Below are 24,135 nucleotides of genomic sequence, written 5' to 3' on the forward strand. Positions count from 1 at the left end.
CTTTTGAAAAAGGTCCATTTGGCAGTTCTGCATTGGTAGTTTGAGACGTGTTTTGTGAGCGTGATTTTATAGTTTCAGAATTACTTTGTTTTTCTCAACTTCGAATTTGACTATTAATCAGTGATCAAAGATTTTAATCTTGGGCTTTTTTTGCACTCTGTATAGATCTGAGAAATTTCAGTAAGTTGGAATTTCTCTCAGATAAACTACTTACAATTTTTAGGTGTTGTGTTGAGTGGCAGAAATGACAGTCAGGATGGTAACTGCTAGTCCTGTGACTATGATCTCTTTTTGGAAAGCTATTTCTTAAAGCAGAATCACTGCCTATATACTGGTCCACTGGTCCTGCTCCATCTCTTGGGAAAAGCTCTCCCAGTATTAGTTTGTTTATTCAGAAGGGGGAAGTGTTCTCAAAGTCAGCATTTGCTGCCTTTCTTCCCTGGTCTCTCCCGTTGAGATTCTTTTCAGTGTCAGTTTAGGATAAATTCTCCATCCAATACCATGTCTCGATTCTGGAATGGGAACTCTGCAGAGAAATGTGCTCAAGTTTAGTACTTCTGTCAACACTCAGATGATCTTAGGAAAGGCCAAACCGAAACCTCTGCTGCTGACACAGATCATCCTGCATGGTCCTTGTCCATTGGTGACTACCGAAGCACACAAATACAGTGCAGGGCCATTTTCTGTAACTGCCATATTCAGCAGTTCCTGTGCTCAGAGTTTCATGGTGGTAAGGGCTGGCTTGTTGCCAGGAGGAGTTTTCATAAAACCTGTAAAGAGTTGTTTGGGTTTTTTTCTGAGTGGAAAGAAATTAGTCTTGGTCACAGGATTTTTGTGACAGTGAAGTTATATCAACGCTAAATTTCTCTTGATTGTTTCTTTTTTGTTTGTTTTTACTGAAAATCTGAACTTTTCAGATTAATTTTCCAGAACTTTATATGGTGAATATATTCTACCATGAAGACCAGATTGTGCCCGCTATGTCCATTTTTGTTTTGAATGCTGTGCTCTGTCAGGCATTGAGATAATTTTTTTGTACATGCTGTTACTTTAGAATTTATGGCTAGACGGCACAGTACTTGGTCATCAACTGCTTTTTTTTGTCATAGGTTCAGGACAAGACTTGCTGTTTCCTTCTTGCGTCTTTCCATTCCTTCCGTTCCACCAAAATTACCTGTCTGATGTCCCTGTCATTACCATCTCTTGCTTGCTCCAATTCAGATCAAAACAGAGGAGAAGAATACTTGTGTCTTGTTTTAAAATGGTGTGGTGATGATACAAAATGAATAAAATAAAAACTGCCTTGCGTGAATTGTGTGTGCAAATATGGTGATTATTTGCAGACCTATAAGCCTATTTATCTCACTCCTCTTGACCTCCTGTAGTCAACAACTTGATACTAAATTGCACTTTGTCCTGTTGAAAGTCTTCACCCACGGGGTGGGGGGTAACATGTATTGTCTTGAAGATAATTCATACTTAAAAAAAAAAATCAAAGCATCCTAAAAGACATTGTAATGAGACTTCTATTCATTTGACTTAAAAAGATGACAAATGCATTGTGTGAAAAATTATCAGTCTCTTTACGCTTACCTCTCTCATCCCAAAGGAGTTAGCTTAAGCTATTGATGAAGGTCGTACAGATTCAGATGTTTCTAGCCCATAATAACCCAAGCTGTATAACTCAGTATGTGGTCTTAAATGGCACTGGCACTTGCGGCATGCTTGAGTCTGAGCCTTTAGTGATTCAGCTGCAACAGCATGGAGTTCTTCTGACAGTGCTCCCTTGTGCTCCCTTCCTGCCTGGGTGGTTGGCACAAGCACATTGCAGAGGCTGAGAGCTGTGAGCAGCATAAAACCTCTGGATATTCAGGTGAAGGGAACTAATGCTTTTCTGTTTTGTTTCTTCTGCCTCCTGCCAGCTATTTAGATGTAGCCTGTAATCATGGCCCTGCTTTTTCACATGTCAGCTTGGTATTATAGGGATTTATTTAAGTTTTTCAGGATTCCTGGGCGTGACAGATTTGTTATGTTTACAGTGGAAGGCTACTCTTGCCAATCCCATTCTTACCAGCCAGGTGAGACAGAAGAGAGTACAGTATAGGTAACAAAATCTTTCAAAGCATAGCTCTTACACCATGGGCTTGTGCTGAAGGCACAAGCAACTAGCATATTTAATGCATAAACTTGGACTCATTGCATGATTATATAAAATCTTTAAGCATTGCATTACTGTATCCTGTAGAAGAAATGGTATTATAGGAGACCAGTAGGAATAAAATGGCAATCAAGGTGCTCTAAGCCATCAGGAGACCATATACCTGCCAGACAGCAGAAATCCTCTGAGCCTGTTCAGTGTGTTTGATGCTACTTCCAAAACTCATGTGTGGAACACGGCCATTATAACTAATGGTTATGGCCACCATTGCTACAGCTTGCCTCTTTTGCTCATGTAAAGGAGCTTCGTGAGTGCAGGGTATCAAGCAAGGGTATATTTTTATCCCCATTTTGATGGAGAAATTGAGGTGTGGAGGTTAAATTGTTGCTGTACAGAGTGGCTTAGTGACCGCTGAACCTGAGGTCTTTGTCTCTGTTGCTTGTGACTGACTGCTGATTTCTTCCCTTCCTTCCTCCAGTAATTAGAAAAGCAAAGAACAAGTCAGGAAACTTTTCTGGGGAATTTGTGTCTGCTTGGAGGGGAAAAGGGTAGTTCCCTAGATACAGGCTTAGCAACTCTTATGCAAAGTTCATTCAGGGAACCAGCTGTGAACTGGGAAACAAGTAGCCCTAAACGGAAAATCATCTGATGAGAAGGGGTGGGGGGAGGCGGGGAGAAAAAAAGTTCTGTCAGAAAACAAGTTGGCAGAAAACTTGGTTTCTTCTCTCATTTTTCTGAGTACATCTTTCAGTAAGACTAAAGACTATTTGGATCAAGGAGAGACCTTTGAGGGTTTCTTCTTCTGCTTGAACTCTTTCTTTCACTGAATTGGCTTTCGAGAACTGAGTTTCATACAACAGTGAACATGCTCCCTTATTGCTTTGCTCCTGTTACAATGAATTCATTTCCTGTTTGGCATGTGAAAATTATAAAATCCTCTCAGTAAGGTTTTATTTTTATGCATGGAGAATTTATACATTCCCTTCCAGAAAACTTTTTCCAGGCTAACCATTTTCCTCAGTGAAGAGACCCACTAAATGTAGACAAATTTTCCTGAGTGAGCTTATTGCCATTCTTCTTGCATGTGCAATACATCCCTGGTTCTCATCTGTGTTTTTCAAACCAGCTCCTCATCTCCCTTAGTCAAGTAAAGCTCCTAGAAAGTATGAAGTCTTTATAGGACAGGACATGTGCTTCAGTATCTTTTACATTTTTAGTTTTAAATTGTGTTAGTTCATATACAAGCTACACAACTGTCTGACTGCACCACTGAGTATTGTAGAAGAGCGATCAATCTGAAGGAAGGGGCTGAGCTTTGCTTAGGACATCAGCAATCCATGGTCACTGTGATGACTTGAATTTTTAAGTATGTGGGAATACCATTTTCTTAGGGTGCTCCTCTGCCTCCAAACAAGAAAAAAACCCCAGTGACTATACATCTAGAGGGAAGAGGGGTATCAAAAGGGTTCTTGTTCCCTTTTTAGGACTCCTGCATAGTAAAGTACTTTGGGCATCACTACTGTGAATGATGAAGTACTGTCTGGCTCTGAACATACAGGTGTGTCTATTCCAAGCTGTGCCATAATTGTCTTTCCTTTTCCTGTTCTTTTTTAAGCGAACTTCTGCAAGATTTGGAAAACTGTGAAAATGATCCTGTGGCTATAGCAGACTGCTTTGTTTCCAAGGTAAGTGGCTACTGCAGGATTCTGCAGTACAATGCCTGTTGCAGGTGATATGGGGGAATAAGATTAATTTATTAGTTTTTGAGACCTGATTTGTGACTTCCACTAAGAAAAGATAGCAAATCTATGGAAAGGGAAGTAATTTCTCTTTGGAGAAAGAGATATGGCTCTGATTTGCATTTAAAAAAAAAAAAAATCAAGAAAAAGGTGTTATTTTCTTCGATAGATGTATCTGAACTGGTGGAACTATTGATCTAGAGTTCATTTGTAGATTTTTTTTTTGTGATGTATTACAGGGATTCATTTTTTTTTCTCCTTCTTTAATATAAGTGATCAAGTGATACTCCAGTTATGCCTTGCCAGCTTAAAAACAACTAGAGAATACAACTTGGCTGCACTTTTAGAAAAGGCAATACCCTTAATACTTGTGGCCATGTTATTTTCCGAGATGCACTTTTTCCTGAATCCAGCAGCCATACCTTTAATTTTCTTTTTAAAGAGGATGGCCCAAAGTCTAACCTTAGCATTCAAATCTCATTCTCTGTGAAATACTTCAAATTTTCTGAACTTTGATCTGACATCTTCGTTCTGTTGGGCAATTCCAATGGCGAAAAGTTGTCAGGTGCAGGAGAAATACAGGGAACCAAAATAGGTGTCTCTCATTCTAGGAAACCCAGAGAGCCAATTGGGGGGAAGGGGAATGGCTATAATGGGTACGACAACAAGAGATGGGCTACCATTTGGGCTACAGATGACTGTGGTTCACTGCAGACTCACCAAAGAACCCACATTTGCCTTGAATCTGTAGAGCCCAAGTGTGTTAAGAAGTAATGCATTTTGTATTGTATTGTAATATACAAAACATTGCATTTCTGAGGGAAGAGGAATGGAAGAGGGTCATGTAGTTGTTTAAATTTGGATAATCTCTCTATAGCTGTGTGTCTTTTTTAAAACAAACAAACAAACCAAAACCAAAAATACCCCCATAAAACTGTCATATTTTGCTTTGCCATGAAATCAGTATTGCCAGCACGAAGTATTCAATGGAACAGATCTAACACGAGGATTTAGGATTAGCTGGACCGCTCTGTTTTGTTTGGCACTGTTGTGACAGAAGGGATTTTATTGGAAAGGGGAGTGATGATACCAGCTTAGTGCTGCCGTTTCACTGGATCACTTGCTTGAGCTGAGTTTGAGAAAGCTGTTATTTATCTACTAATCAATCTTTTGTAAGCACTGAGAGATCTTAGCGTTTGTACTACTACTACAAAAGTAGGATGTATTCTTGCCCCATTGCAGCAGGGTTTATGGAGTGTTGTTATCACTCCAAATAGCTTATACTGAATTGAAGGAGAGAGAATGGGGTAAGGGCAAGCGCAAAGTCCTGCTTCTGGAACGGAATAACCTCATGTCCATGCTGGATCTGGCTGACTAGGAAAGAGCCTAGCAGAAAAGGATCCGGGGTCCTGGCGGACAACAAGTTGAGCACAAGCCAGCAGAGTGCCTGTGCAATGAAGGCCAATTGTGAGGCCTTCAGTGTATTTACAGATAGCACGGTTTGGAGCTGGTAAATCTCTGCTGTATTGCTTGCTTATAGCTGGGACCACTGGGACTACTCCTGGCTGGGACATGAAACAGAGGTGGTACAAGTGATAATAGCAAGTCCAGGAAAAAGTTGCACACTCATTCATATTGGCTAGCCGAAAGGAGGTTTCTGGTAGACTTTCTAGCCATTAGTTCAAAAAAATCCATCTGCATATCATTGCATGTGCTTTTTTTTCCCTTGTCAAATGCTTTTAGCGTTTGTATTACTGGCAGGCAACTGCTGATGGCTCAGAAATTGCTAGAAATTGCAGTCCTAACAAGCATTTTTTTAGCTTCATCCAGACAAGTGTAAACACTTAAAAGCAAAATCAAACGATACTAAAATACCCTACAGTTCTGGTTTTGGCTGTGAAGATGTCATTACAGCAACTGCTGACTGTCTTAACAGACTCCAGCTGTCCATTCTTGGTTGCTTGTATCTTCCCAGCATTGAGTAGTGGAAATAAAAATGCCTTTTTTGGCAGTATGCAGTCCTTCACGTCTTATGGGACTTTGGCCATTTATTGTTTGATTGCTTCGAGTGTACTGAGATCTTTGCTGTGACATAAGCTCCGGGATAATATCATGCTGAAGTCATAGCTCACAGCCTTAGCTAATGGATGTAGCTCAGCTGGAACTTCTTTAATGCTTCCAGTGGAACTGTGCTTAGGTTACATGAGCTCTGACTCTAGTGCTGCTTTTTTTCACCCTACTGTTCAGCTGTGAATACCGTAGTTGTTGGGGATTTAAACATATACTCAAGTTTTCACTGTAGGTGCTGTGTTTACTTTTTGCATTTCATGAAGCTCAATAATTGAATAAAATAATAGCCATTTCTTTCTTCATGATTCGTGGGAAATGGTACTAGTTGGTTTGTATGTGTAACAGAACAGTTAAGGTTAAAGTAACTCTGGAGCTTGTTGGAACTAAAATGCATGGTATTTGTGAAAACATCTAGGGAGTTCATTTTGTAAGATCTAGTTGTGGACCATATTTGATGGACTGTTTCTTTGAACTTGTCTTCATTATTTGGTTCTGCTCAATAAAATTTGCTGTTTAGCATTTTATACTTCCCTCACACAATCATACGTCACCGTGTTTCCTGTGTGTAACTTGCATGCTTGAGTAGTAAACAGCCTTGCAACTTTTACTTTCAAGTGAAATAGAGTAAGGATTATCAAATCAGGTGCACTTTGAACAAAAACTCATAATTGGGGATTTGAGTCTTTATCTTAACATTTGTTGTGCTGAGTGCCCAAAGTAAATAGCTTCTAAAATGGCAGCTTTTATTTGTTAACAGACTTCAGCAAAATGTCTTTAGTATAAACTAGCCAGTAACATAAATCTTGCTAACAGATAAAATAGCCATGCAAATCTATGACTTTATGTAAATAGAAATATTTAATAACAATATACACCATTGTATTAAATCACTCTGCTTCCAGATATTTTGATTAATTAATAACTTACAGGCAAATAGACCCAAATGCAGAAAAGCATGCTTTTTTAAAACCTGCTGTCCGATCATGACCTTTCTGCCCCAAGATGCAGATGATATGGATGGATATTTATTTAAACAGTGTGGGATGGCTGCTGCATGGAAATAACCTGCCACTGAGGGTAGTGGTGTACTAGTTTAGTTTCTGCCAGCTCTGGTCCTGCCTCTTTGTCTAGAGGAACTGTGTTAACTCTAGTATGTTAAAAGTCTTGGAGACATTTTGCTGGTAACTGTAGTTGGAGGCTGATAAAAGGGTTCCAGAGCAAGCTTAGCTATAGCTTAATTATTCACATAAAAGGTTGTTTATAAGTTTTCTTGCCAACTCAGTCTTTAATTTTCATAGTAATGATGCTGATGTTAATTAGAAAATTGAATTTAGTATTCCACACATTTACATTTAAGTGAGTTGTTTTAAAGGAGAGCTTAATTCTGGCATGTCGCTCTTCTCACTCAGCACTGCAGAAATTCAGAACATATGTTTTCTGAAAGACACACCATCAGCTTAACCAAGGGGAAAGGGAGAATTACTCTAATCTAGCATCTCATTAATGAAGAGGAGATCCAGGCAATTGGCTTCAGTTTACACTCTGACTCAGCTCATTTTCTCAGTCTCCATTTTCTTTTAAAGAGCCTTTTATAGCTGTAAAAAAGCACAGTGCACCAAGAGTTGAGAGAAGATTGGGGAGGTAGCCACGTGCTTGGCACTTCTCTTCATGTGGAGGAGATGCACAGTGAATTGATTCAGCAGTGGGGAACAAGCTAAGTATAGCTGGGATCTGCTTGTGCTTGGCTTTGCTCTTTAGAGTGAGTTGTAGCCAGTGCAGATGAAGTCTTGGCTTGGGTCGTGATCTTTGCACCCTCTACCACACCAGCTTTGGGCCCCCAGATTAAGAAAGATCTCTGGAGCAATTCCAGTCTCCCTGCAGAGATAATTTTTAATCTGGTTTGAAGACAGTAGAGGTGAACAACACAACTTTCAAGCTGAGTAAGTTTAAGACTGTCTAAAGAAATACTGATGAGTATAGCTGGTGTTTTGCTTGCTGTGTGAAAGTATTGATAGAAGTATATTTAATCTATTTTAGTCCTGTTTTTTCTGTTACTTCTGAATATAGTTCACAACACTGGCTTTAGCCTGCATGGCTCGTGCCCTGATATACTCCCAGTAACACAGTACTCGCTCTGGGGTATCTGCTGTGAAGCAGAGACCACCAGCTGGGCGTGTGAACTAAAGGTCCCCTCTTCGACTGTGCAGAGGTGCCAGGCAGGCAGTGGGAGAACTACTGAAGAACAGAGTAGTGTGGTTTTCTTACTCAGGCTTGGGAAGAGCCTCTCTTGGAACTGGCTTTCTTGGCTGCTCTCCCTATGTGTTCACGTGAATCCTGCTGATACCTTGGCAAGGTGTGTGATGTTGATTCATACCAGCTTTGTAAGTTTGAATGGTTATCAACAATCTCATTATGGAGGCAAAATACGTATAATTGACTTTCTACTGGCAGTATGCTTGCATAGCTTGGTAAAAGTAACTCTGTGATGGTTTCGTTTGATGAAATGAGCTGTGGTGTAATGAAGTGCGTACACATGTAAGTGCAGTATGAAATTTGGAGTCTTACCTGTTTGGAAAGTAGGGATGATTGTGAAACCATTCTTAAAATTTTTAGAGATGTTGAGGGGATAAGGAACTACTTTTCTTTTTTAAGACAAGTTGTTCCGATAAAAGAATGTCAGTCTAACTATTAAAAACCAAAAATCCCATTGAAAATAGTTTTGACCTTGTATTAAAAAAAAAAAAAAGCCCAAACAACAAACCACACCCCACCCCACCGCCCAAAAAACACAAAACAAAACCCAAAGTGGAAGAGTGTGAAATGGCTCCTGGGGATTTCGGGCTTGCTTTTGATTTTGTGGGGAATGTGCACTCTGAAACTCTGAAATGTTTGGCCTTGTGTGTTTTACAGATAATGCTTTCATTTGTTAAAATCTCACAACAGTTATTCCTTTTTTTGTGGTTTGAAAAGCAGAACAATCATGTGACTATATTCATGACTGGAATATATATACATTTTTTAGAAAAGGGGATAAAATGTTCTGCACTTCTCATATGAAGTTGCTCTGTAAATTGCATGCTTCTGTCATTGTAGCCCTGGGAATATATTACAATTTATACCAAAAAGGCCCTAGATGAAAACCTTGTGTTAATATATGCACGCAGAAAATAAATCACCTTTTTTCATCATAATGAATTTCATTCTAATGCCCTTTCTTAAGCACCCTGACATCTTGTGAGTGCTAGCTAGTTTGGTAGTGATTGCCATAGAAAATTACACATTGCGTAATGTCTGCAGAACTCCGAGGTTTGTTAATTCTTTGTTTGAGCAGAGAGGGGTTGGAGCTGTGGCTGGGGTCCCAAGCGTGGACATGAACAGGCTGTGACACAAGCTTGCTGCCTGTGGGTGTGGACACGGGATATAGGTACAATGCTGTAAAAAACAGCTGTGACAGCAAAATTAGTCTGAACGTGAAAGACCAAGCTCAATCGTTTAACTGTGTTTGTATCAAGACTACTTTTAGTTGGTTGGTTTCTAAGGTAAGAGCAGTTTAGTAAGTTTGCAGCACACTAGTGAGTAGATCACAATCCCTTTGGGGAACATTTGTTAGAGGTTTGTTCAAGTTACTTCTTTTTTTTTTTTTTCAGAACAGTTAATATTGAAATCCGGTAGGAAATACTGAATTGCAGTGACTTGTACTCATGTGGAGTAGCGTCTTACTTTGTACAAGGTCCTTATGAATCACTGCTCAGTGGAGAGAAATGAATGGCACAACCTGCTTTACCCCTGCAAGAGGGAAAGGAAGCAGTGCTGTTGGAAATTGGGAAGGGTGCTGTCTGAGCTGTCTCCTTCTCATGAATGGTTAAAAAAAAAAAACACCCACAAAACCCAAACAAAATAACAAAGAGAAACAAAAGACATAGCCTATGTCACCCCTCTCCCCAAGGTGTAGCTCTTTGGAGCGCTGTTACCTTCTGTGAAGGCAGATAGTTGTCTCACCATTCATCAGTGACAACCCCCAGGAGACTACCCCTTGGGGAGCTCAGCTATTGTCCTGCGGTGCCAGAATCTGTTCTGAAGATGCTTCAAGTGGAAACTGGATTCTTGTTTACTACTTTGCTTTTTTTTTTTTGGTCTAGGGCTCAGGAAAGACAAAGTAATTGATTTTAGGAGCACTTTGCAGTTCTGTAGTGCTTTGTTAATCTTTAGGACTCCAGCAAGCTGCAGAAATTGCGTATTATTTGAGATAGAAGTTGATGGGCAGATGAGAACTTAAAGCATGTGGGAATGTTTCTGGAAACCTGTTCTTGCGCAGAATTAAATGATGATGATTAAGAAAAAAATCTAAGGCCAAGGACGAAAGAAATGAAACTCGAACTTTTGCTCTGAGAAGCTTGTCAGCATTAAGTGTGGGCAATTTCACTGTGACAGGCAAGTGTGGAAATCTAACTAAATCTAGTTGCAACTTGTTTGGGTAATAACTTTTGGCTTTCATAGAGACATAATTTACTTTAAAAAAAAAAAATCACTTGTGGCTTCTAATTTTCACGCTTAGACTGTGCTCAAACATTAAAGTATTTATAGTTGTTTGAAAATCGCACACTGAACATAACCTGCAAAATTTTCCTCTGCCAGTGCACAGGTATGTGCTTTATCACACACAAAGCAGGATATGTGCAAGTCGGTTGTTTGAAGGGGCGGGGTGGGGGGGGTGGTGGTGGTGGTTTTTGTGGTTTTGTTTTGTTTTTAAGATGCATAGCTTGTCATAAAGGACCTTGGAGGCTCTGTTGCAAAGCTGCTTGCTTTATCTCTGTAGGTTTCCTTGACTTTTCCTTTAAGTAAAGGAAAATTCTCCAAAAAGGAAAAAATGAAATTCAATTAATAGGTCTCTGGTAGTGTTAGGAGTATTCATTGATCAGGAACCAGAGGAGGCATTGTCTTGATGTCATAACCTGTATCTTGCAGCACAAGTTGCTAGTTTGACAAAATCTAAATGTATGTAAATCTTCCTCCCCATGCAGAGTGAAGATTTCCACATATATACGCAGTACTGCACCAACTACCCAAGGTAGGAATGCTGGGTTCCCTTTTTGCATTTGTCCCTTCACCTGTTTATATAATGCATGTTACAGTCTATACAAAAAAAAAAGTGCCCTCTCCAAATTGGAGGGAGGATCAAGGAGTTTACCTTTTCTTCTTAACTTAAAATACATTTTTTTAAAAATACTAATCTGAAGTTTTATTTTGACTCTTCTTGTCTTCAATTGCTATTATTATTCTTTAGAAAATGATGGTCTTATTCTGCATTCCTCCAAATATGTGGTTCCCGGTAAGAGAGAATGGTTGCATGTTGAAGGAAATTATAACTGAATTCACATTACTAAAAAAAAACCAAAACCAAAATAAACCCCCAAAAAAACCCCACGGAAAGAACCCCCAAACAAACAAAGAAAAAACCCCACCAAGCAAAGCCAGCAGTGATTGGATCAGGAACCTTCTCCTCCATTTTACCAGGGAAGAAAAAACAGTTCCTGACTTTACCTATGGACTTAGGGAGACAGTGTGTCTTAAAGCTATGTGTTGATGTTTGCAGGTCGGTGGCTGTGTTGACAGAGTGTATGAGGAACAAGGCACTGGCCAAGTTCTTCAGAGAGCGGCAAGAAGCACTGCAGCATTCTTTGCCCCTGGGCTCCTATCTCTTGAAACCTGTCCAGCGCATCCTCAAGTACCACCTGCTTTTGCACGTAAGCACCTCTTAGAAATGTATTTTCTTTAGAGCTGCTGCACGTTGAAGTTCCTGTCTCTGGTACATGGCTTGATGGTTAGAAAGGTTCTGGGTTTCTTTTGATGCTCTTTCTTATGGGGCTGTTTGATTTCTGCATCAAGACTCTTTCTGTCTTCATTATTTCTCAGCATATGCATATATTTGGAGTGGGGAATATGTGGTAATTGTTTTAGACATGTTGAATCAGTCTGTGCATCCAAATAATTAACTTTTTATTAAGAACTAGTCTGTAATTCTGAAGTTGTTTGGAAGAGTCTGGTCATGATTAAACACTTTCGTACACGAATTTATTATTCCAATGAAAAACAGCATTTTTGCACATGTTGCAATGCTGGGGGTGGTTGAAAGGAGGACTAAATACATATAAACACCCAGATTGGTAAAATTTTTGTGGAGAGGAATGACTGAGGAAGTGGGAACTCTTCCCATACTCAGTGAATTGAGTTAAGCGAGTTTCGGAAATTCCTGCTTTATTGTTAACGTTTTCCACATGTGTTTCCTATTAAAGAGTCATGTACTAGAGAAGTGTAAAGACGCTGATCCTTATTTAAAATGTCTGGTGCTTTTCTGCTTTCCAACTGTAAAGTAATGCCTAGTGTAATTCCATCAGGGTTTTGTAAGTGTGTAGATATGTTCTGCATTTTAAGAAAGCCATTAAACACTGTCTGAAAAGGTCTCCTGTCAGCATGCTGCGCTCTCTTTCTGTGCCTCTCTGCTCACATCAGCTGCTGCAAGCATAGTCGCTGCTAAACTGACCGTAAGGGCTCAGCTTTGTTAGTCATCTTGTGTTAATCAAATTGATAACAACATACAATAGGAACAAAGGCAGGAATGTTGCATTTGAGTGATCACAGTGCAAAGACAAAATTGTACAGATAAAAACATAGTATTGTGTCTGGCCAGGAAAATTAATTTAGCAATAACGGGACTTTTTTTTCCCCCACTGTCTTAGGAAATAGAAAACCACCTTGACAAGGACACCGAGGGCTATGATGTGGTGCTGGATGCCATAGATACAATGCAGAGAGTGGCATGGCATATAAATGACATGAAGAGGAAACATGAACATGCCATCAGGCTCCAAGTGAGTTCCCCGAGAGATTTGATGGGTGTTTGTGGGCTGTTTTTGTCAATATATATGCCATTAACATTTTTTAGTTTATCTTTCCTTTTAATTTTCATCAGTCATAATTTAGACTCCTGTTGAGTATGCCTGTGGCTGTTTGATCTTACAAACCATGGTTATAGGTGCTGCGGGAAAATCTCAGACATCTCTACCCTACAAGCAGCATCCTGTAAAGCATTTATTTTTCAGTAATATGGAACTTAAGATAACTTTTCTTACTTCCTGTCTCTCAATTGTACGGCACTGCTGTACAACCCTAGGGCATGGCTTTGTTGAGAAATCCCGTGGTTTCCGATTTCTCCCCTTTGTGCTGATTAATTTTGTTTTGAGGCGCTGCTTGTGCTTCTTCTTGTCTAAGTGCTTTCCTCTTGGGCTTTTGAAGATTTGTTATCAGTTGCTTTATGAAAAGTATAAACCTAGGATAATGTTAGTTAGAAAAAGGTTAACTTTGCTTCAAATGAAGAATGTTTGAGGAGAAAACAAAAGCTACACCCTGAGTAACTTCTGGCATTGAGAGCAAGCTCTTTTGTAAACTTTTTACAAGTCTCTCATTCTGTTTCAAACTTGCCAGTTAATCGTGATTTTACGTTACATTTTCATCCGCAGTATTTATATTGCTTTAAGAAAATTGGGAGGGTTTAGTTTATGAAAGGGGGTAATAGGCTTATACCATTCCAGAAATCTATGTCATGTTGTTCTTTGTCCCTCTTTTTTCTTCTTAACATAAATGCAACTTATTTGTTCTCATTTTTTGTGGGTGTTTTTTTGTTGTTTACATGTAGAGAGAATAAGGTTACATTTGATAACATCTTGCCTGCAGCAGCGTAACCTTTGCCACACATTGCTGGAAGTGCATGCTAATGACTTTTAACAACAGTCTGCTATAAATCTGAGCAATGATAATCAGTAATACTTGGCAATAAAGAGGGTTAAATGCTTTTAGAAAAAAGCATTTTTTTTTTTTAATTTATAGGGCTCAGCTGGCAAATGTATGGGGTTGTGGGAAATGTTTATGTTCATAGTTACCGTTTAAAAAAGTAAAATCTGTTTCTGCAGCTGTGAAGATAGGTCTTCTGTGGGCTATCACACTGCCATTCGGTCTGTAACGCTGCAAGTACTGCAGCAGCAGTTCTTGCAGAAAGTCTTCCTCAACAGTGGTGGACTTGATCCCTGTGCTGTACCCGGATTTATTTACAAATTCCTGGAGAGATCTGATTGAAATGCAGCTTTCTTCATTTGTTATATTTAAATTTCTTTTTCTAACAGTCTTGTGTGTATTCCAAAGTGTGCTGCTTTGGGATTTTCTTCCTGTGAATGCTCTAGGCTGCATTTGTGCTTCAAATGTAGTGAGATGTTTTCTCCCTGAATGCTGTATTGAAGTGTAATGTCCTAGAGAGACCAGCCTAGGATGAGGAAATCTGTCCCTGCTTTGCTGATGTTGCCAGGTTTAAAGTCCAATGGATTATTTTATTATTTTTTTAAGGATTTTCCTAGTTAAGGTTTAGTCTGCTTTTAGAATTTGCTGTCCTATGCTTAAGTCCTATGTCATTGCCACTGACAGAAAAAGTAAGCAACTCAAGGAAACAAGAATAGCCATAGCTAAGTGACACAGGCTTGTGAGGATGTTCTTAGATGTTTCTCTTGCCTTTTCTTTTTTAAGTAATAAATAAGGTGCAAAAATATCTATGGTATGTATACAAATAATTAAAAATACAAATGAATCTTCATCTTCAAATGATCAGCTGACCAAATCACTTCTAGTCCTTCAGTCTTCTGAGAAATATCTCTTCAATCTGAACGCCTTAGGGAAGTGTCTTCTGTGATGGGCTGACGAGACATGGACGCAGCATTATAATTCATTTAGTGGGGGACCACACAACTTGAGGAGGATACCCAGGGTGAGAGGGAGAAGTTAGGGACATAGAGGGCAGTGAGGAGCAGGCACAAGGGAGACGTGACTGAATTACAGACTGTTTTTCCACCTCTGCAAGTCTGTGGAGATGAGGTTGTGATTTTTCAACATAGGCTGCCCCAGGGACCTCAGGGCTCTTTGCCAGGTCCATGCAGAGGCAGTAACCGGTACTCAGGAGGGCATGTTTTCATCTGGGCTTAGCAATAGGCCTCCAAGCACCTGGCTGTAATGTTACACATAACTTAGCAAGCTTAGTACCGGTATATAGTGACTTTCCAGTGTTGGATGCTGAATATTACATAGGAGAGTGAGAATGGCCTCAGCAGATTGAGTCTTCATTTCAGTAAGATCACTGAAATGAACATTGGTTGTTCTTCTTTGATCTGTTGCAGGAAATACAGAGTTTGCTTACCAACTGGAAAGGGCCGGACCTCACAAGTTACGGGGAGCTGGTGTTAGAAGGAACATTTCGCATTCAGCGAGCCAAAAATGAGCGCACGTTGTTTCTCTTTGACAAGCTGCTGCTAATCACCAAAAAGAGAGATGAAATGTTTGCATACAAAGCTCACATACTGGTACGTCAGAGAACAGGTGGTAATGTGCTGTCTCCAGGTCTCCACAAAACTCCTCTGTGATTCATGTTGTTGCCTCTCTTTGTTACAGTGTGGGAACCTGATGCTTGTTGAAGTAATACCGAAGGAACCACTTAGCTTTAGTGTCTTCCACTACAAAAATCCCAAGATGCAACATACTGTCCAGGTATGACAGAAACCTCCCTGCACATTGGGTAGCCTGATTGATGATTATATGCTATTCCTGACCCTGCATAGTGCAGTAATGCATTTTCTCATGGTGCTACAATTATTTTATCAGGCAAAGTCGCAGCAAGACAAGCGCCTTTGGATTCTTCATTTGAAGAGGTTAATTCTAGAAAATCATCCTGCTAAAATTCCTGCCAAGGTAAAAATTAAAAAAAAAAAACACCCTACAACAAACCCAAACAAATAAACAAACAAACAAACCCCCCAAAACCACACCGAAAAACCCCACCCCACAAAATACTTCCTTGTATGTGTACTAACTTAAAGCAATCTTGTTACCGGCAAGATGCATGGCAATTCACAGAAAGTTTAGACTCCAGGAGGTTAATTAACGTGGTTCCTTATGTCTTTAAAAGTTCCTCAGATTCAATGGGAAAGTTCCACTATAAGTAACTACAGGGCTTGATAACAGGAGTAGAAGAATTTAGCTGGATTAGCAGCATTGGTGTCCATATTAGGATTTGCCTGCTAAGACACGAGTAACAGAGATGCAATGTCAGAAAGCTTGAGTATAAGAGCATACTTTAGCTTGATGCTGCCTGTCTGCACAACACTGAGGTGCACTAATTGCAGTATGCATAGACATTACCAATCTAATTGTAATCTCTCTTGGTTAGATATCGTAGCAGTGAAGCCACTGTCAGCACACACTTCACTTTACAAATAACATCCTGAGCCCTGCATCCTTAGCTAGGACTTCTAGGCCCTTTTTGGTGAGATAGATAGCAAGCTTTATGCCAGAGAAAATGAGGCACTGATACCATATTCATAGCTGTAATGTCTTGGAGCAGGGAAACCTGGTCCTTTTATTTATGAAATACTGTCTTAGAGCTCCAGGTGGTGTTTTCCAGTGTAACATGCTGCACCTCTCAAAGGGTGTTAACTCTAGTTAACTCTTGCTGTGATACAGCAGATGCTGACTCATGCGGAAGCAGGATTTTTTTTTTTCCACGGAGTTTACTCTTTTTTTTTTTTTTTCCAGTTTTTGTTTCACTGATCAGTTTCCCTGACTTTTTTTCGGCACTGAGTTTTATGCTGCAGTGGCTGAAAAATGTTACCTGTGATTGACGTACACGGTGCTGTACTAACTGTCATTTTCAACAGTTCAACTCAAGAGAGAGTTATGGCAGAGAAAAGCCCTAGCAGTTGCTATTACTAATTCTCCTCTTATCTTTTTCTTGACAGAGTTTATCAAAGGTTTATGCTAGTACACATGCTTACAATGTAAATACTCATTGCAGTTTATTAGGTTGTAAAAAAAAAATATAAAAAAAATACTACAGCATGATCTCAGCTTTTCTATCAAGATTTTTTTCTTACTACTTAATGGATTTTTTTTTATCTGTGGGGAAAAATGTATAACCAAAAATATAATGCCATTTTCTGCTCAGAGAAATAATTTCACTTGAGAAAGGAAAAGTCTAACCAAATAAATGTCCGAGGTTGTCTACACATTTTTATTTTTTTTTTTTTTGTTGACGAAACGGTAATTGCTAGTTATGAGACTTCTCTCTGCCCAGCTTTTGGAGGTTTTCCTAGTAGTACACGTGTGACACCTGGTGGAAATTTACCGAACTGCACCTGTAGAAGGGCAAGTAGGTTACACAGGATATGTTATTTTCGTTCATTTTCTTACTTATTAGCAGATGTGTTTGATAAAATATCCAGATTATTTTTCCTGTTAAAAAAGATAACAAATTTCAGCAATCATGAGACACTTTTTATCCTGGTTCAATTGTGCATAAGCCAAATGATGATTTATTTTTCTTAATAGCTGTTCTTCAAGAGAATCCTTAAAGAAGCAAGGTTGACAGTTTTCTGTGACAACAACTTCAGAGTTGAAAAATAATAAAGGAGTTAAACTATTTGATTTTTAGGGAGGAAATAGTCTGTGAATCACAAAAAAAAAAAAAATTGATTCCCACATACTAGGGCCAGTTTTGTGCCAATCCCAGTGTAATACGGAGACGTGTATCAATGGTTTTGAATTCTGGGACTTGCGGAGAGATCTCTGGAAGTTTGAATCTCCGTGGAGGAGGCTCAGCGTGTGCTGCATAATCTCAGCATAGCACAGCCCCTTATCTCTGAAGCCAAAGTAGTTTTTGCGGTCAGATGTGCCATCACTGTATCTTCCAAAAATCCCTGCACCAGTGGGTGCCATAGGTACACCCTCCTCCCCTTGCACAGCCGGAAGGGAGGTGGGCACGCAAGGTGGAGCTGCTGGGTGCAGTGAACAACAGGGGGTTTTGCGTGAAGCCCTGAAGATAAGCTCTGGTAAGCTGCTGACAGCAAAGTTGTTCTTCACATATGTAATTTGGCCAACGCACAGAGAAATACAAAAAATAACTCTGCTAACCATATTTATTAGTTAAAAAATTAAACTTGCTGTTGTTTACATATAAGTTCACTACTATCTGTAGTATGCAATGTGGTTTGTCCTTCTACTTATAGTTTAACTTTTTCATTTGTTGCTTTCTCTCTTTCAGGCAAAGCAGGCAATTCTAGAAATGGATGCCATACGTAAGTTGGTTCTTTTTCACTTTTGTTTTGAAAAATGAATAAAACCATCTTCAAGAGTTTGGCTTTAACTGTTGATTTGATCTGAGATGGAAGAAGGCCAGGCTTACGTTCCTTGAATTATGACCTTCCTGGAAAACCCAAAATTGGGTGTAGGTCCTTTGGAGCTCTGTAGGCATTGGGCTGACTGATCTGCGACCAACAGGTTATGTCTCATGATGAGCAAGGAAGAAGCAGATAAGACCTTCTGTAAACACCAGCCATTCTCTTTTGCTTACTCCATGCTGACTAAACGTATGATCTTTCCTGTATTGTATCATAAGCTCCTTCTGGCTAGTACCCACTGAAGGGCTAGCAATAAGCAAATGCAGCTTGAAGAAGTCTGTATGAGTGTTTTGACTTCTTTGTGCTGGCAAACCTGCAGCTGGTGGTCAGGAAGGCTTGTGCTCGTGTCTGAAGAGTTTACCTGTGTGTACCAGGAGCCAGCATTATAAAGCACATGTGATGCTGCTGTCTGTGCTCTAAGTGCAGTCCCATCTGCATGGGCCCTGCTGGTGCATCTTCTGCTTGCTGCTTTTGCTGGTGCAAGCTGCATTAGCTCTTCATATTGCCAGTGATCCCTAGCAGCGTAGAGAAATGAGCTGAGTAGTCCTATGATATAAATGCTGAGCAAGTCTTGGAGTAAAGCAGGCTTGTTATTTGTGTAGTTGTGGTGTAGGGAATTGGTCTGGAAGGCTCTGACTGGGACAGTGGCAAACACACATGATGGTGGTGGATCAGTGTTGCTGGGTTAGCCATCTGGAACAAGGCACAACTAAATGGGCAAAGCGTTTCCATGGCTGGGTGGTTAACAGCTACTCTACAGCAGCATATCTTGCTTGTGTTGCTTTGAGCTCATATGAAGTGCCACTATATCAGTCATAAAGGGGTGATGACAGTGCCTCCAAAGAGAGCTGCTGAGATGTGTGAAGTGACATCCTTGTTACTTGTGCCTCTGCTTGTTCTACAGATCACCCAGGCTTTCATTATAGCCCTGAGGGAGAAATTAAATCATCGTACCAGCCTAAAGAAGGCACTACTCCTCACAGAGTGAGAAGGAAATCAGGTGAATAAACTCCTTTACCATCAAGATGACAAAAAGGAAAACAAGCAGGGTTGTTCAGGGTTGGGTGAGGCCGGTCACCTGGCATTGGTCTTTAACCTGCACTCCATGCAGATTTAACATGGCATGGTATCGCTCAGATATGGGTGGAGCATCTTATTAACCATTTGTTGTGTGATTTATTTGTTTATCCACTGTTTGCAGTTAATGTCATGGACATACATTCCTAATGCACATAAAGAATGGTTGATACTTTCTAATGGATAAAAGAATGCATATGGAGGAAAGCCAGTTACATTATTTAAATCTGACATTTCTTCGCCGCACCCCAAATAATTACTGTCTTAGAAGTGGTTTCATCCTGATTATGATAGGCTTGTTATTTTGAAATGTGATTGCTATTTTTACTTAGTGTAATGTCTGCCTTATGGATAATAGAGATTTGAGAGGTGGTTATGCTGATGTGGATTTTTTTTTTTTTTCCTCATAGCTTGCTCATACATCCATTAATACTGTCAGCTTCATCTTGAAGCCACTACCAATGTCTGTGTACTTGGGTGACTTCATATTGCAGTCACTGTGTTCCCCTCTTTGCTATTTAAAGACCTTTCCAATTTGGGGTGTGTAATATTGTGTATTGGGTATAATTTAAACAAGGTTCATGAGAGTGTTGATGTATTGATTGATCATATAGCAGCATTTGTGTCTGAAAACAATTAAGTTGTAACTACTTTTCAGGCATCTTCCTTTGTTTCTGAGGGGAAGGATTGTATGGGTGCTGCTTTGCCTGTAAAAGAAATAATACAAAAATACTGATCAAATGGCCTCCTGGGTAACGTTCAGCTACTTGCACTTTTAAAGCCCTGCTAAGTTGTTGGTACCTCATCTGTATTTCTAATAGGAAACCTTCAGCAACTTAGAGCGATAACAGAGATGACCAAGTCATTTGAAAGCAGGAATCTTAACATAGGTTGAAAATTTGTGTGGCTTGTTGTATGGAGGGCAGCTGCTATTGCATCAAGAAATATGTATGTTCTTTGATAACAGCTATAGGTTTGACATTCAACAAATACTTTTTTTGTGAGAAAATTGGTGAATACGTGAAGGGAACCTACGGGAAGGCTGGTGAGGGACTTTTTACGAGTGTGTTCAGCGTCAGGACAAGAGGAGATATTTTTTAAACTGAAGGAGAGTAGGTTTAGACTAGATCTTAGGAAGAAGTTCTTCGGTACGAGGGTGGTGAGACTCTGGAATAGATTGCCCAGAGAGGTTGTGGATGCTCCCTCCCTGGGGGTGTTCAAGGCCAGCTTAGATGAGGCCTTGAGCAACCTAGTCTAGTTGAGAGGTGCTCCTGCCCATGGCAGGGGGGTTGGATTAGACGATCTCTAGGGTCCCTTCCACCCTAAGCCATTTCATGATTAAGAAATGAAAATCTGGCTTCCCTGCATGGGCTCAGAAGCTTAAATTTTGGAATTGGTGTTACAAAAAGCTGGCCAAGTTGCCCATAGCTTGCTTCAGGATGCTGGAGTGCTTAAACATGTTGTTGTCTTTTTCAGAACCGTCATCTAGAGTCCATAAAGTTTTGAAGTCAAACGGTAAGCTACTTCATCTACTGTTTCATTGAGCCAGTGCTTCTGTCCTTTGTAGAACAAGTGAAAATGGATCCTTTTCTCCTATAACTTTCCCTAAATATGTTGGGGGGGCAGGGGGAGATGTGCAAAGAAAACAAAATGTTACTGTTTAATTACTCCTTTCCTACACTTGCGTTCTGGTCCTGTAGACATCCTAGCAACTGGCAACTGAACACATAGTCTTGGCCATTGTGAGTAGTTGATCATATCAGTGTTGCAAAATCAGGACCTCAAGAGGAGCTGTAGTAAAGCTTATACTGTCTCTGTTTTATCAGAGACCCTATAGTCTGTTTGTCCAATTGCTGCTGCATTTAACGCCCTTTTGGGAATTCATAATTGGGATATTAGTGTAGCATTAAAACAGGCATAGGCTGGCACCAGTTTGATTGTTCACTTATGATGAAGTATGTATTTCTGTTTTCAGATATAAGTCCAGATATGCAGAAGGTAAGCCATTTCTTATCTTTCTTGTTTTAGCACATTCAAATGACCTAGAGCACAACATTTACTGTAGAATCTGTATCTTCTTGGATGTGTTGATTTTAAGAATGGAAACAAAACCATAAATCTTTAGCATCTCCGATAAGATTACTGGAATGAGAGCAATAGAAATGCAGCTAACTATTTCAGGAATATCTCATAAAGAAAAAATGACTGGCCCATAAGTTGTTGTGCTTTATAATACAGTACAATCAATTACTAATGCTTTAGGATACTTAAAAATACCACTATAATAGTGGAAGTGCTGCATATAAAGGTAGTGTTTATTTGGAGCATATTAGCTTTGCATTTATTAAGTAATACTGGAAAGGTTCAGCTTATTCTGGTATATATCTTTTATATATGTATATGTCATGATATATAACCAAACAGATCATATACAGTTTTAGCAGATGGAAATAAGCATTTCTAATTGTTACATTTTCTGTGGGAATTTATATTGAAGTTCCCAGTGCAGTTTGAATTTCAGGTCCTAGGGGTTTATTTGGGATGGAATTTAAAGTGGGGGTGTGTGGAAGATACACAAACAGGGTGCATTAGATGTGACTTCACTGGGATGCCATAACACAAGCCCATGATTGAGGTGAGGGGGGTTGCATATATTTTTTTTTCAGTTCTCAATATTCTATGAAAAAATATTGTTTTGCTTTCTATAAAGCTGATTTCAGTGCGGCTAACAATGTAGCTCAAATGTTGCCTGTAAGTTTGATGTAAAACAGTGTCTTTCTAGAATACATAATCTCTATAGACTTCTAATCAAAGTTCTGTGGCGTTTTTTTAAGCGGATCAGTATTGAAGGAGCCCTATTATCTCAAGCCACCAAACTAGGATCAAATGAAGCCCTGCTGAATTCTAGGAAAAAGGTTCCATTGGAACCAAGTGGTTTGGAGAGCCAATTTCAAGAGTCCGTTGAGCCAGGCTACAGCAGCGATCAGGATGAAAATCTTCAGACTTCTGCTACGGAACAGATTGATGCTGATGATGAGGAAGAGTCTGAACAGGTAGGAAAAAGAGGGAAAAAAATAAAATACCCTTTTCCCTGGGGGGGATGGAAGAGGGGGGAAAAAACAGCAAGGAGGCAGGAATATGTTACAAGTGTTTGCAACTTTCTTTCGGTAGAAATATTTTTATTTAGACCTCACACAACACACTCATGCATTTGAACAGAGATGATGTAAAATTAGTCCCTGTACAGAGGAAGAAATACCCACTACTTGAAAGAGATTTTAATTAGTCCTCTGCAGTCCTCAAGCTTAGTTCTGACAGAAAGCTATTGCTTTTACCTGTTGCACACGACTGATCTTTCCTTGCTTCTCCAGCTGATGCTGTGAAAGGAACTGGTTTAGGCCACATGCAGAGACAGTGCCTTCAGGTCTCCAAAGCAAGGACTTGATTATTAAGTTAAGATTTGGGCACTGCCTCCTATGATGTGATGTTTCTTGACCTGTGAGCTGCTGGCAGTAGCTAGGAACATGTGAACTTTAATGTGGGAAGTAATGAGTAGAATTTCTGAAAATGAGAATCTTTATCTTACTTCTGCACAAGTGGTAGTTTTCCCCACTCTGCATGGTGTTTCCACACGTATTTTGTACTTCTGAAAGACTAAAATCCCAGCCTTGAGATGTAGCTGTATTAAAGAATCTAGATTTTCAGTTTTTCGTTTAGTCGATGCTGAGGTCATATCCTTGTGTGTTCTATTTATTTTGTGAATTACCCAAAACCTATTATTGAAATTCTTTTTGGTGCTTACTGTGCATCTCCTCTTTGAAATTATGCTATTTGCATTGTAAATCTTTGATAAAATAGTATCTTCTATCAGTGTAGTCCAGTGTCTTGTAATTCTCCCTCTTCCTGACCTAAGTACAAAAGAATGAGTAAATGTGAAAGAATACTACTATAAAAATAGTAGCTTAGTTTTTAATTCTAGGTGTGGCAACAATAACTTCTCAGATTCCCCCTGTTCCCACCATGTGTACCCTTCACTCCGAGTGAATTTGGACGCTGCCCAACATGTAACATTCTGGCCTTCTGTATATTGTGTTTTTTTTCTGGAAAGTTGGATGACAGCATATTTTTCAGTTTAGACCTCTTTCTGGTTTTCAGGATTGTGAGTGATGGTGAGACTGTCCCGTCTCCTTTTTAAAACCAAAAAAAACCTTCGAAAATTGAATTTTTGTGTGACCACCTTCCTCTGTTATAACTTTGGCTGTGAGATTAAGCCCTTTCCCTTGTCCAATTTCTATGTTCTTTTACATCTATATTTTTATACATGAGTTCTGCTTTCAACCCCTTTTGAGTTGTATGGTTTGATACTGTTTAATTGGTTGTTGTAAAGAAAGTTTTCTAGACTCTGAATCATTCTTGTGGCAGTGCTCTGACTACTTATGAGCATTTTGTCCTCCTGGTGTGGATACCTGGCCTGTTCTACCTGCTAGTAATCCTTCTGAACAAGACTGTACAAAGAACTGTAGATTTTTTTTTTTTTATTACCACTCCCTTGCTTTTTTTCTTTTAAGTCACAGGGAGTGCAGCAAAACTCACTGCAGAAATCGAAAGGGGGAAGAAAAAGACTTAATAGTCAAGCTGCTGAAAATGTTGAAAAAAGGAGAAGTGTTAATCTCAACAAGTGTGAAACGCAGGTATATAATTTTTCTTTACTTCTATTTTGCTATGCATCATAGGTATGTCAAAGAAATCTCTGTTTTTCCTAGGAAGACAGATAAGTCATCTTCTATTTATGTCATGTATTAATATTCGTATCATTGAAATATTC

The 24,135-nt window shown here is 39.5% G+C and overlaps 1 protein-coding gene across 5 annotated transcripts in view; it reads left to right on the forward strand.

Annotated features, from left to right (window-relative positions):
* The window catches only part of PLEKHG1 (pleckstrin homology and RhoGEF domain containing G1), a 50,108-nt gene that overhangs the window by 21,549 nt on the left and 4,424 nt on the right, over positions 1-24,135 (forward strand). Inside the window, exons 3-15 of one of the 5 annotated variants that reach the window (XM_009950446.2) lie at positions 3,774-3,843; positions 10,989-11,035; positions 11,561-11,711; positions 12,705-12,836; positions 15,183-15,365; positions 15,454-15,549; positions 15,664-15,750; positions 18,098-18,131; positions 19,138-19,233; positions 20,787-20,825; positions 21,286-21,308; positions 22,145-22,363; positions 23,885-24,001. In XM_009950446.2, the coding sequence (XP_009948748.2) occupies positions 3,774-3,843; positions 10,989-11,035; positions 11,561-11,711; positions 12,705-12,836; positions 15,183-15,365; positions 15,454-15,549; positions 15,664-15,750; positions 18,098-18,131; positions 19,138-19,233; positions 20,787-20,825; positions 21,286-21,308; positions 22,145-22,363; positions 23,885-24,001 (1,294 nt within the window). Of the gene's footprint in view, positions 1-3,773; positions 3,844-10,988; positions 11,036-11,560; positions 11,712-12,704; positions 12,837-15,182; positions 15,366-15,453; positions 15,550-15,663; positions 15,751-18,097; positions 18,132-19,137; positions 19,234-20,786; positions 20,826-21,285; positions 21,313-22,144; positions 22,364-23,884; positions 24,002-24,135 lie in introns of all 5 variants that reach the window. The other 4 variants (XM_086461101.1, XM_086461098.1, XM_086461099.1 and 1 more) reach the window with 4 other exon arrangements.

This window comes from Leptosomus discolor, chromosome 2 (genome assembly GCF_034619465.1).
Source record: "Leptosomus discolor isolate bLepDis1 chromosome 2, bLepDis1.hap2, whole genome shotgun sequence".
NCBI lineage: Eukaryota > Metazoa > Chordata > Aves > Leptosomiformes > Leptosomidae > Leptosomus > Leptosomus discolor.